General features: G+C 41.6%; 1 protein-coding gene across 2 annotated transcripts in view; it reads right to left on the bottom strand.

Moving 5' to 3' along the window:
* The window catches only part of runx1 (RUNX family transcription factor 1), a 181,316-nt gene extending 171,347 nt beyond the window's left edge, over window positions 1-9,969 (bottom strand). For both annotated transcript variants that reach the window (XM_052013880.1, XM_052013881.1), the window contains exons 1-2: window positions 9,824-9,969; window positions 9,543-9,644 (exon numbers count right to left, since the gene is read on the bottom strand). In XM_052013880.1, the coding sequence (XP_051869840.1) occupies window positions 9,543-9,600 (58 nt within the window). In that variant the 5' untranslated portion in view covers window positions 9,601-9,644; window positions 9,824-9,969. The remainder of the gene's footprint in view (window positions 1-9,542; window positions 9,645-9,823) is intronic.
* Window positions 9,970-12,486: the final 2,517 nt, after the last annotated feature.

Genomic DNA, 12,486 nt, shown 5'->3' with positions numbered 1-12,486 from the left:
CAGTGACCCAGCTTCAGTTCTGACTCCTGGAGCATGGAATTTGCACTTTCTCTCTGAGTTTCCTCTGGGTGCATCAGCTTCCTTCCCCAAAGATGTGCAGGTCCGTAGGTTAATTGCCCACTGTGAATTGCTCCTTGTGTAAGTGTAGATGAATGCTAGAATCTGAGGGTGGGAGGTTGAACGAAACGTGGGGAGAAAAAAAATGGTATTTGTGTAAACAGGTACTTGGTGGTTGGTGAAAACTCGGTGGGTTAGGGGCCTGTTTCAGTCCTGTATGACTCCAAGGTTTCACAGTAAAATAGTCACTGAATTATTGTAGGAAACACAACAGTTAATTTTATACACAGCAAGACCCCACAAACAAATGAGCTGAGGAATAAATACTGATTAGAACTTGGCAGTCTTTCTAACGAGCATCATGGGATCTTGCAACATAAACTGGGCAAACAGGTAGGGCTTTGACTTAACATCTCATCTAAAGAATGTAACCGAGTTTCAAAAATATGATGCTGCTCTCATGTAGTTTGGCACCACACACTGGAGATGAATTCCTCGGCAGAAAATACCAACAGTGCAGCCCTCCCACAGTACTACACTAGAGTTTCAGCCAGTGCATTTTGCTCAGGTCCCCCTATGACTCTGAATTCATAAACTCTTGAGGCAAGAATAGTACCAACAAGCTACAATTGATGTCGAAGTTGCAAAGAAATAACTAACTTGCCACCGGAGTAGCAGATTGGCGACCCTTATTGTAACTAACCATTCTATCAATGATATCAATGGATGTGAATGCCAAGTGGTTTCCATAAATGGCAGCCAGTTCCCAAGTCTAGTTTTACACACGGATGAAATGTCTTCTTTCAGATGCTGACAGGTCTGCAGCATCTGTCTGGTTTTCCACACTTGCAGATTCCTTTCCTTCTGGATGTGATTGAGCTTTGAAATGGAGCATGCCATGCTCACCCTGTATTACTCAGCCTCTGTATTTTTGCATAATTGAAGGAGCCTTGTATGGATTCCACTCTCATTTACATTTTGGGCAGGGATGCAAAACCAAATTTATCGCAACAGTTTTTGAATACTGGCCTCAGGAAGATCTTGATTGACAAGTTTAGAAAGGAAATGCCTTCAGTGGTGTAATAGTTAGACACAACTTCATTCTGCTCCCTCTGTATTTAAACATACTAAACTCATTGGAAACTTATTGCACACACTTATCATAAAATAACCCTTCAGTTTGAATCCCTAAATTGAAAATTTGACCCAGTCTACTCTACCAAGATCTTTCTGGATTGATTAGGATGAGTTCTTTTAAGTAAACAGTCTCTACATGCTGAGAAGGCATTTGAGTTTCAACCATTTTCATTGCTGGGATGGTGAGGTGGAAGTGTGATGTAGGATGGATAGTGTTGGATGGGCTTGATGGATGGGGGTGAAGGTAAGTTTATGCATTGTCCTCAAAGGGCTATGCAATCTGCCCCATTCACTGTGTCGGTTGTACTCAGCAGCACCAACAGCAACATTATTGGTTTGGATTCTGAAACTCAGTCCAATCCTTGTAAAGCCATCACTTTGTGGTGGCAGTTATGGTAGTGGGGACTGAATTTAAGGAGTCTACAACAAGACTTAGGTAAATAGGCAAAACAAAAGGCAAATAAAATCTCATTTGGCCAGGTGTAGACCACCAAACAGAAATTGGCAACAGGAGAAGTCTGTAAACCATGCTGAAACAGCTCAGGTTATAGTTAAAAGAGTTCTGTGGGTCTGATAATACATAGGTCTGATTATATTCTCCTGCTGGCCTGGGAAATGAATACAAAGCAAAATGGGCAGTGGAAATCTCCATCATGAAATAGGCAGAAGCTTCACAATATTGAAATGATCAAGAAATAACATCAACATAATTTTGCACAATTGTAACATCAGAAACATCACAATTATCATCAAGAGGCCTGGAGTAGTGAGGAGGAGACATGTTTAAGCCCTATTGTGTCAGCTGAGGAATTGAAAAGCACTGAAATCAATCAGTTTGGAATTATCAAACTAATATCTGCTGAGGTGCTCATGAAATTGCTGCAAAGATCCATATGTTTCGCTAATGTCCTTAAGGGAAGAAAGCCTATCATTGTTCCAACTTTTATATCACCCCATAGTAACCACAAAGCAATGGCCTGTTGACTGACCTTTGAAAAATCCTCGCAAACCTATCAGTTGCATATTGTGGGAGTGCAGTAGTTTGAAATGGTGGATCACCATCACCTTCTCAATGGCATTTAGAGTATTGTAATTAAATGCTGGTCTTGCCAGTGATACCACACTTAAAACATTAATACACATGTCATACAACATTTCAGTGTAAACTAGGTTAGTACCATGAGGAAGAAAGGACCTGAATCGTTTGATGGGTTTAGATAAAGGATGCTGCGAGGAGGCCATGAATATGGACCCATTGGGGCAAATGGTCCATTTCTGAACCTTAATACAATTAAGGCAGGTATGGCAGTGTAGCGGTTAGCGTAATGCTATTACAGTGCCAGCAACCCGGGTTCAATTCTGGCCACTGTCTATAAGGAGTTTGTACATTCTCCCCGTGTCTGCGTGGGTTTCCTCCGGGTGCTCCGGTTTCCTCCCACATTCCAAAGACGTATGGGTTAGGAAGTTGTGGGCATGCTATGTTGGCACTGGAAGTGTGGTGACACTTACAGGCTGCCCCCAGAACATTCTACGCAAAAGATGCATTTCACTGTGTGTTTTGATGTTCATGTGACTAATAAAGATATCTTAAAATAATGTTATCTAATGTAGAATAATTGAAGACATATTAGTTTGGCTTACTTGATAGCATTTTATGTCTGTGTTTAAAAGCCCTGTTCCTGGATCATGTTTTCTAAGCTGTAATTCTGATGGAATAATGGGGGTGTACAGTACTGGCAGAGCTGCTAATTTCAGCCAAGGCAATAAATTCTGGTGACTCAAGTTAATGCTAAACGTCCAAAGGTAGTGTTGAAGAAGAAACAGAAGTTTTCCAGGATTTCCATATACATCAATATCATCAGAACAGATTATCGAGCTCAAAGTTTGCTGTGTGTTCCTGCAGTTCTAAAATGAGTGCCTTCATAACAACAGTCAGTCACATCATTACTTTGAGGTGTTCCTGAAGCTGATAAAATCCAATTTTAACACAAGTCTTTCCCTCTGACTCCTGACCCCTATGAAACCATTCAAAGCACTATCAGGACCACCAGCTATAGTTTCTGTGTACTTTTGAACTTGCCCAATAAGGCTTCACATTCCAATAATCTAGTACATGAAGATAAGAGAACAGCTGAGTTGTTCATCCTGTAATGTTTAATATGACTGTAAAAGTATACACTATCCTGACCAACTCTTGCTGATGCTATGAATCTGATTTATGAATTAAAATGCTGGTTCATAGCTCAATAACAAAGGGGCATTCCCACAAGCTACACCTGAAGCTATCAGCTAGGAGAGTAAGATAAAGGCTATTTAGCCCACCTCTCCTTCTACAGAAACATACAATTGCTTTGACAGCAGTCTACAGTCAATGACTCCAGAGCTGGGCTTTCTGAGGACATTACGTTCATCTTTTTAGACAAGGAGCATCCTGATATCAGTCCTAAACCTGCTTGTAGCCTGTTTATATCCTCTTATAGGTCAATGGAAACTAGTGTAAAGAAACTAATTGCATTAGTTGCCTCTGGGAGTTTTTGCTGATGTGCTCTCATTTGTCAGGGCCCAGCATGCCTCAAGGTGAAGTACCCTAACTGCTATCCACTGGAGACGGGGACTCACTTGAGGAGGTCTGAAGAATTAATTGGTAAATATGGCTCCACTGCAGAGGAGATTACTGGGTGGCAAACTCATGTGTTACAATATTTCCTACTGGGGGCAAATAAGAGAGGGGAGGCAGGGGGGCGAGAGGGGGGGCGAGAGAGGGAGGGAGAGAGAAAGGGGGAGGGAGGGGGAGATGGAGAAAGGGGGAGATGGAGAAAGAAGGAGGGGAGGCAGGGGTGAGGGGGCTGAAATTGGTCATGGTATCATCCCATTAGCTTCCTACAGAATATTCTACAAATAGTTATAGCCACCACTTAAATTTTGCCCTGTTTCCCTTTGTTCCTGATTTTCTTTTCTTATTCTTTTTCTCTTAAGTTTCCTTTTGTTTGCCCTTCTCCTTTCTCAGTCAAGATCTTTCCTCAACTCCTGTTGTGTCCGTCCTTGCGTGTTGGGAAAAGCACAAAAAGCAGTGGGAGAAAATCAGCAGAAAACTTTCATCTGAGAGGGAAGGCAGAGCTTAGATGAAACAGAACACCGGCAGGACAGCTTGATTGTGGGAAACTGCAGCAGAGATGGAAAACTGCATGGGACCTTCACACTCCTGAGATCCAAAAGCAATATACAGTGAGGAGTATTTAACACCAGAAGGTAGTTGAGGAGACTGCCACCTTGCATAGTTCAAGGTTCCACTAATGACATTGTAACAATTACCAGTGACGTTGGTCGAAGAACGAATGCCGATTTGGATAGTAAAGAGATATTCTTTACTCTTCTTTCAAACAGTGCCATGAAATCTTTTACACCCACCAGAGGGAGAAGGGAGGTAGTGGACCCCAGTTTACCAACACATCTGAAAGACAGCACCAGCAACAGTGCAGCGCCTCCTCAGTACTGGTCTTCAGTCTAGAGTTTTGCGTTCATTCACTCTCATTCTGAATGGGTCAAGACTTTCATTCAGAATGGGAGTGCTACCCACTGAGCCACGGCTGACACCAAATTATAGACAGAGGGTGCAAGACTGTGCATTATGAGGAGAGACTGAGGGAGCTAGGGCTTTACTCTTTGGAGAGAAGGAGGATGAGAGGAGACATGATAGAGGTGTACAAAATATTAAAAGGAATAGATAGAGTGGACAGCCAGCGCCTCTTTCCCAGGGCACCAATGCTCAATACAAGAGGGCATGGCTTTAAAGTAATGGGTGGGAAGTTCAAGGGAGATATCAGAGGAAGGTTTTTTACCCAAAGTGTGTTTGGGGCATGGAATGCGCTGCCTGGGGTGGTGGTGAAGGCAGGTACATTGGTCAAATTCAAGAGATTGCTAGATAAGCATATGGAGGAATTTAAAATAGAGGGATATGTGGGAGGAGGGGGTTAGATAGTCTTAGTCGAGGTCTAAAGGTTGGCACAACATTATGGGCCGAAGGGCCTGTATTGTGCTGTACTGTTCTATGTAAGACTCCAGTTGCACAAGATGGAACCACAAGTACCTGCTTCAGGAATGAGTCATCTCCAGCTACATGCATAAAGCTTTTAAGAGTATGTTCTCTTGATTCAAATAAAGCTGCCTCAAACTTCCCTTGGGCTATCCACCTCCACATGGAATAATACAAGTTTGCACTTCTGAATTAGCATATTACTATTGGAAAACCATATGGTGGGAGAGGGTTAACAAATTACACACCATTCCTTAAATCCAGAACAGACCTCGACTGTGTTTCTATTTGGTTAAGAGTCCATGCTTTACATTCAATTCTGGAATTAGAAAACTAATATAAGCCAGTTTACATCAGCATCTGTAGTGTGCAACCACAGCCCTTCTGCACAGCCTCCTCAAGCCCTGGTGATGACAAAACACCCACATAGCAATATAGGAAATCCAAGATGCCATCACGTTGGTGCCATGTGCATATCCATAACTATAAACAGGGCTCAGATGTCGTAAGATCCTGTATGATGATGGTATGGCTATGTGGATTTAGAGGAGGTAACTCCATACAGACTGTACCCATGGCTTCAGACCCTACTTCCAAGAGCCTTGCAGAATAAGAAAACCAGCACTGTGCTGACTGCCAGAACACACAGTTGGCGCAGTTTCACAATGAAACAATTTGAAGTGCTCCTTTCGTGAGTAATCATCGTTCTCCATGATTACATGCCTTGAAGAGACTCCCAGATTTAACTTATGAAAACGTTCTGCTTCTTCAGCAATAATCGTACGTTGAGGATGGGTTTGGTCCCCCTCAGTGTGTGCAGTCATGGAGCTTACACCACTGGTGATTTTGCTGCAGGCCACACAAAGTTGTCACTTTACCCCATCTGACACTCAGAGACTAGCCAACTTGTTTACTCAGAAGGGCATGTGTTAATGTGTACAGAAGCACAGAACAGTGTCAGCAATGTTTCCAATTTAAGAGGGGATAAAATCTTACTAAATGAGCGCATTGTCTCAATTAAATATCAAACTGAGATTAGGCAACTGCTTACCACCATCCAGCTCTTAATTACAGTGTAAGCTCAACGTGTCATTATTTCTCAGAGCTGTGATGTAAAATTTTTCAATTAAATCATTTAAACATATACAATCTTGCTGATAAACAAAAGTTACGCTTGGCACATGTGGTGTTTCACTTTGTAAGTTAGGTTTTTGGCCATTGTTTTCGGCCAACATTTGTCCCTCATGTCAGCCGAAAGTCAAATTTATCAGCTTCTCATTGTGGGACCTTGCTGTGCACAAAGATGTCTGCAGTGTTTTTGCTGGTGGGGTATATTTCAAAGATTGTTCTTTAGCTACAGAGAGCTTTAGGATTTCCTGAGGTTGTGAACGGCGCTCTATAGATGCACATTTTTCCTGTCGTTACAGCATTTCTGGTGAACATTCTGTGAACATAAGAGCCCTTTATAGCACAGTTGGCCTGACGTGTGTGTGTAAACATATTTCCTGGAGGGTAACTGTTTATTATACTAATGTATTTAATGTTTCTTGAGTAAATATTGCAGAGATAGCAGTTTTGAGAAGAATTATTTTAATCCTATATTCCTCTTTTCAATTTCCTGTGCATGGGTGGTTTGCAATTTAGTAATTTTTCTGATGCCAATCTTTGGAAAATTAGTTAATTCATGAAAGGAGAAGGCAACTGCTTTTACTAATTTTGACTGGTGTTTGTGCCATGGAATTGTACAATCCCAGAGTAGTCTTTAAGTACATATGACCTTAAACCAGTCAGTCTCCCCCAGCCTAAACCTCCCCGCCTTTGCTCATTCCACAGACTGAAGTGATTCACATTATGAAATGTCTCACTGTTAGTGAAGTATCTGCATGGATCCCCTTAAGAGTGCTAGCACAGTATTTGGTCCTATCGTGAAACAGGATGGATGGTTGACGGCAGCATTTATTAAAGTCCAGGGTCTAAGTCATCACTGCCAGGAAAACTGCTCAGAAGGAGTCTTCCAGTTGATTTAACCTTGCCCTTTTAGAATCGATGGTGAAGTATTGAACAGAAGGTTTGAAACAATTGAAGCCTTTGATCCAGGTATGTATCAGCCTCTGGGCAAAATGTTGAATCCAGACCCCTTCCACCCTCGCAGTTGATTGTAGATATTCTTAGGGCATGACTTTGAACAACGGTAGCACTTTCTCCTTGCTGTCCTGCTCAATATTTGTCCGCAACTCAGAACTAATAAAACAGATTCTCTGACCTAATCAGTTTGTTGTTGGTGACACCTCACTGATCACAAATTGGCTCCTGTATTACACAACAATGAAGCTCTTCCAAAGTACTTAATTGACTGTAGAGAGCGTTGGGATGTCTTGAGGTCTGGAAGTAACTCTAGAAATTCAAAAACTTTATTGGAAGCTTGTCTGTGAAGTTTACAAACTTAAAAGTTTACAAGGTATTGGCAATGTTCTGCTTGAACACAGGGCAGCATTGAGTGAAATATTACCTGCACAATTAGATATTTACTGAATAGGATTAATGTTTAAACTCACGGTAAAGTGAAAACATCCGTCCTCTTGGGGCGCAATGTTTCATCGGAAGGTGTGACTTCAGCAGTTTCCTTGTCGGAGAGCATAAGGGATAGCCTGGTGCGGTATGATAGAAAAGACCCATATCCTTTGTGGTGTACCACACTCAATTCATGCGTCAGCTTTCTTCCAGTGTTTTCTTAGAATAGAACAATTGCTTTTTTTCTCCTTTCTCATTTTTAACACGGTATCGTGCTACAAGAGTTATGGATTTCCTTCTGAGAGAACTGCACGGCCTGATAAAGTGAAATATATGGGACGAGAAGTACTTGTTATTTCCCCGCTGCCGACAATTTGGGGCAATAAATTTCAGCAGTGTTTTTGCAGAAAAGGGATGAGAGAGGCGCCCGAGGTGTTTCTAATGACTGGTCCGTGCAAAGAGCTGGGAGAAAACTGCAGCAGAAACAAATTGCCTACAGACGTGATTATTTATCTAACTTGCATGAGTCTGGGAGGTATTCTGTTTCTGCCTCATATCTCGAAGCTGACCAGAGTCCAGTGCACAAGCAAGGGAAAAGGGGAAGCCAATCCAAGAAACAAGGTTATCACAAATACCAGTGGATTAAATATACTAGCTTCCTTCTCAACGTTATATGCATACTCAGTATGACTCCATGCCAACGCAACTTGCTTACGGTAATTATTTCTTTTTCTTCATTTAACCATCAATTGGGAAGACCAATCAATGGTAACCTAGCTGCTTTATGCTTTATCTTTTGCTTTTGCTTAGCCCCAGTGTGCTGGGTTAAAAATGGCGCCTTAACTAATGCCCATAACTCCCGACTGTTCAGCAGACCGTGCCTCAGCTGCCTGGACTCTGCAGGAGTGAAGCCGGATTATTTATACATTGGTCTTTATTACCTTATCAAACTTGCAAAAATTTCCTCTATAAGTTTTCCTGTTGATACAGTGGGAAACAAAACAAGAGAAAAAAAGGCAACCTGAGTCCAGGAAGGTCCTTCTCGTTATTCGAAGAATATTGTTTCCTCTGCTGTTAACAGCACTGAGGAAGCTGTTGCTCAGTGAATGGAGGGAGTTATTAGTAAGTTTGCACAGGGACTGTGGCCATTCGACAGAGCTGAATGATGCTGCAGGAATGCACAGATCATCCAACTACCATGAGTCGATGATAGAAAATTTCTCCCTTTCCATACAAGTTCTACTGAAAACAGTGAGAAGCTATAAAAGATTTAGCAACAATCTAGAGAAGGAACTATCTATGCTTGCTTCAGGGGAGTTGCTCATGCATCATTCACCCTGCTTTGCCAAATGATAATTTTTTTTTGTGTGAAACAGTCGACAACTGTTAGTGACTCGAAGTGACATAAGTTTCCCAACGTGTATCTTGTCCTTCTGTTTCCGTACCGGCATGGGTGACTAATTCAGTGTTTTCAAAACTGCTTAACCAAAGACTCCAGTCTTTCTTTAGTCAGCCTTAAAGAGTGCAAATTCTCCTCACACAAACCATTAGACAAGCCTTACATCATGTTGTGCAAAATGTTGCTCAAGGCAGACAAATTTATTACTTCAGCAATGCATTTTAAACTGGAGAAAATTGGGATCCACAAATAAATACTTATAAAAAATGTTAAACATCAGCTATGGACCCAATAGCTTGTCATCATGCAGCCACAAAATAACAGCATCTTTTTTGCATTTTGTTTTGGAGGACTCTTTCTCAACACTCACCGTGAACTGAATCATTCTTAAACACGGGTGCTTACCTCTCATGAAGCATTGCTGATATGAAGGAAATGACTCAAATATGCTGTTCGAAGCCATGGTGTCCAGTGAAGTTGTCCTAACGGGTAGCACAGGTCTCCCACCTTTTCAAAGCAAAACCAACAAAGTTTAGGAGTCGCACTCTCCACTGCACCGTTCATCTCTGGCAATTTCCTTTTACCTTATCACATAGCTTCTGCAGCACTGCAAACAACACGATAAGGTACTTTTTGAGGTCTGAAATGTAAAAATAGTGGATTGGTTGTGGTTAGATGATGCTTACCACTGTACGAAATGCTTGGCACTCTGTGGTTTAAATCAGAATGAGTTGCTGTTTGCTGACCAATATCCCGGACCCACTGTTGTGTGACTGGTCTGCACCCAACTTGTGGTTCTGTGGTTGTTTATGAGGCCCAAAGAGTTTCACACAACCTAAATTACAAATTTAACTGTTCCCCTTTGATAATTCAACCTAATTGGCTGTCCCTGATCATGTGTCCCGTGTGATGTCGCCTTTTTTTCTTATTGCAGATTGCCCTTCCCGCCCCACCTGCCCTCCCCCTGGTTTAGTCAGGAAATAGCAGAGGCTAGAGTTTGCAAAACTGACTCACAGCCTCTTTTTGCTTATTATGCAAATAGAATGTTATGATTTTGTACAACAGAGCCTGTGTTACTTTAAGAGCTGTTTTAATCTGTCATTTCACTGTAACTTTCATTTTCCTTATATACTCTTGAAAGAAACAGATAGCTGAGATATTGATATTCCATTTTCTTGCTATAAATATCAAGAAGAATTTCTTTATGCAGGATGAAATATATAAGATATCACTGTAAGTCTTTCTAGTCCTGTTCAGAATAAGTTGCACACTTTCAATTTAAGGGATTTTAGTACACAATTCTTTTATCCCTCAATCATAAAGGAACTGCAGATTTTTTTAATTGTTGGAATATGTGTCTTTACATTTCCAAGTACTATTTTAATTTAAACTTAAAAAATAACGAAGAATGAATCACAGGTGATACGCAGATTCTTTCCCACCCGTACTTGAGTGTGACCATTAGGTGAGGTAGATCAGGTTTGTCCACAGTGCCTCTCCACAGCTGAATCACCTGCCTGCACTTAACCCACGTGAAGAGTAGGCAAAGTAGCAGAGATATGCTGGCACTAATGGAGTTAGCACACTGGGGAAAATAAAGCTTCATACCCTTTAACCAAGTGTCCAGGCATATCAGATTAATTGATGCACTATCAAACCTACAAGTGATTTCAGAATAGAATACCTTGATATAAAAATTACTCTGTTAAATTAAGGGATTAGGCACGTTCAAGAGAGCTTCGAGACTCACCTTGAACTAGGGTACCACCGGTAACTGTAGCAGCACTTTTTCACAGCGTCCTAATCCAAGCAGTTATTTATAAAAGGAAATATATTTTGTGCTTTTATATTCTAATTGTAGTCCACAGATTTGAAAAGCAAGTCAACATTCTGAGTTGGTAAAAGGCACATTATTTTTATTACGAGCTTTCACCGCCTTTTTTTCAATCGGACAATGCAAATGTTTGCGACTCCTAATTGATAGGTTGGAGTAGGGCTGGTTGTACAACAGCTGGCTCACTGCGAGTATCCTGTGAACAAAGTTTTGAATTTCCTTAGCAGTTAACCACATCACTATTTAACCCATCCATCTGCTGCTAACTTTTCTTTTTGTTCCTACGCATGCATGTAATCTCACAAAAAAGAGAAATCGCTTAAATCTTTAACCTCTGACGATCGGCTGCTTCTTTCAACAAAGCATTTGTAGACCGTTAGTGTGATGGTTTGGATGCATGTCCATAAATAAGATCAGCATGTTTGCGAGATGTGCTCCATGAATTCTTCCTTGTATTCCCAGTCTATTATACTTTGCAAAGCCTGCTGCTCATTTCCATGCAATTGGTGCCACAGAATTTGGAATCATTTGATGTTACATTAGAAGAAATGAAAGCAAAGGAGGCGGAAAGAAAAAGGAGTGTTTGTCTCTCCTTTCTTCTTGAGTCGTGTTTCGACATAGCCATTGGCAAGGCTGAGGCAGTCGAAGAGTAGGAATCCACCCCCCTCATCCCCACAGAATATTGCTGTTAATTGTTCCCAGCCTACCACATGGCTCCATTCCATAAGGGGATGCTTCTTCGGAGGTCTGCTAGCTCCACGACATCAATGGATGAGCAGGGATGTTAAAAATCCATGCGGAGAAGCCAGAAAGAAGCAGCATGCTCTGGAGAAGCTTTGAGAGTTTAAATCTCAGTCAGCAACAATCAATCTTCATGGGACTATCCCTATTACTTCAGTCCTGGGTCCTTTCATCATGCAATGCATTTTAAATTATTCCAGAAAGGAAAGGTATGCCCCATTATTAATGGGACAGTATGCATCCAGTAATATGATATTAAATCATAAAAGGTTTTTGTCTGATCCACGCTGGTTGATGTTCCCATGAAGACAAGAAGGAGGAATCAGCTTGATATCCAGTATTCCTTCTGAGAGGGGCCTGTGACCAGATAGCCTCTGGTGAGGGGAAGAATGGCCTTTACTTAACGTCCATCCTGGTCACAGCAACCACCAGTGCTCGCTGACAGACAAAGTAGGAGTACTTAGGATGGGACACATTCCGACGCCAGCTCAGTGATACCACTGGCACCTTCTCTGTCCGCAGTTATTTAGGTTCAGGCCCTCTGCAGAAATATAATGCAAAACTGTTCTGACTGTTAAGGGTGTTGCTGTTCAGGTGAAACCCCATCTGCCTTGTTGGTTGGGAGTGGTGCAGTGAGTTATATTAATGACCTAATGACCCAATGGCACTATTTGAGGAAGAGAAGGAGGTTTCTCTGGTATTCTGACCAATACGTTTCCCTCAACCAAATTTAAAATAATCAGACTCTCTAATCATTTACTTATGTGCACAAGT

This window comes from Pristis pectinata, chromosome 4 (genome assembly GCF_009764475.1).
Source record: "Pristis pectinata isolate sPriPec2 chromosome 4, sPriPec2.1.pri, whole genome shotgun sequence".
Taxonomy (NCBI): domain Eukaryota; kingdom Metazoa; phylum Chordata; class Chondrichthyes; order Rhinopristiformes; family Pristidae; genus Pristis; species Pristis pectinata.
This window is presented reverse-complemented; position numbering and strand designations above follow the sequence as displayed.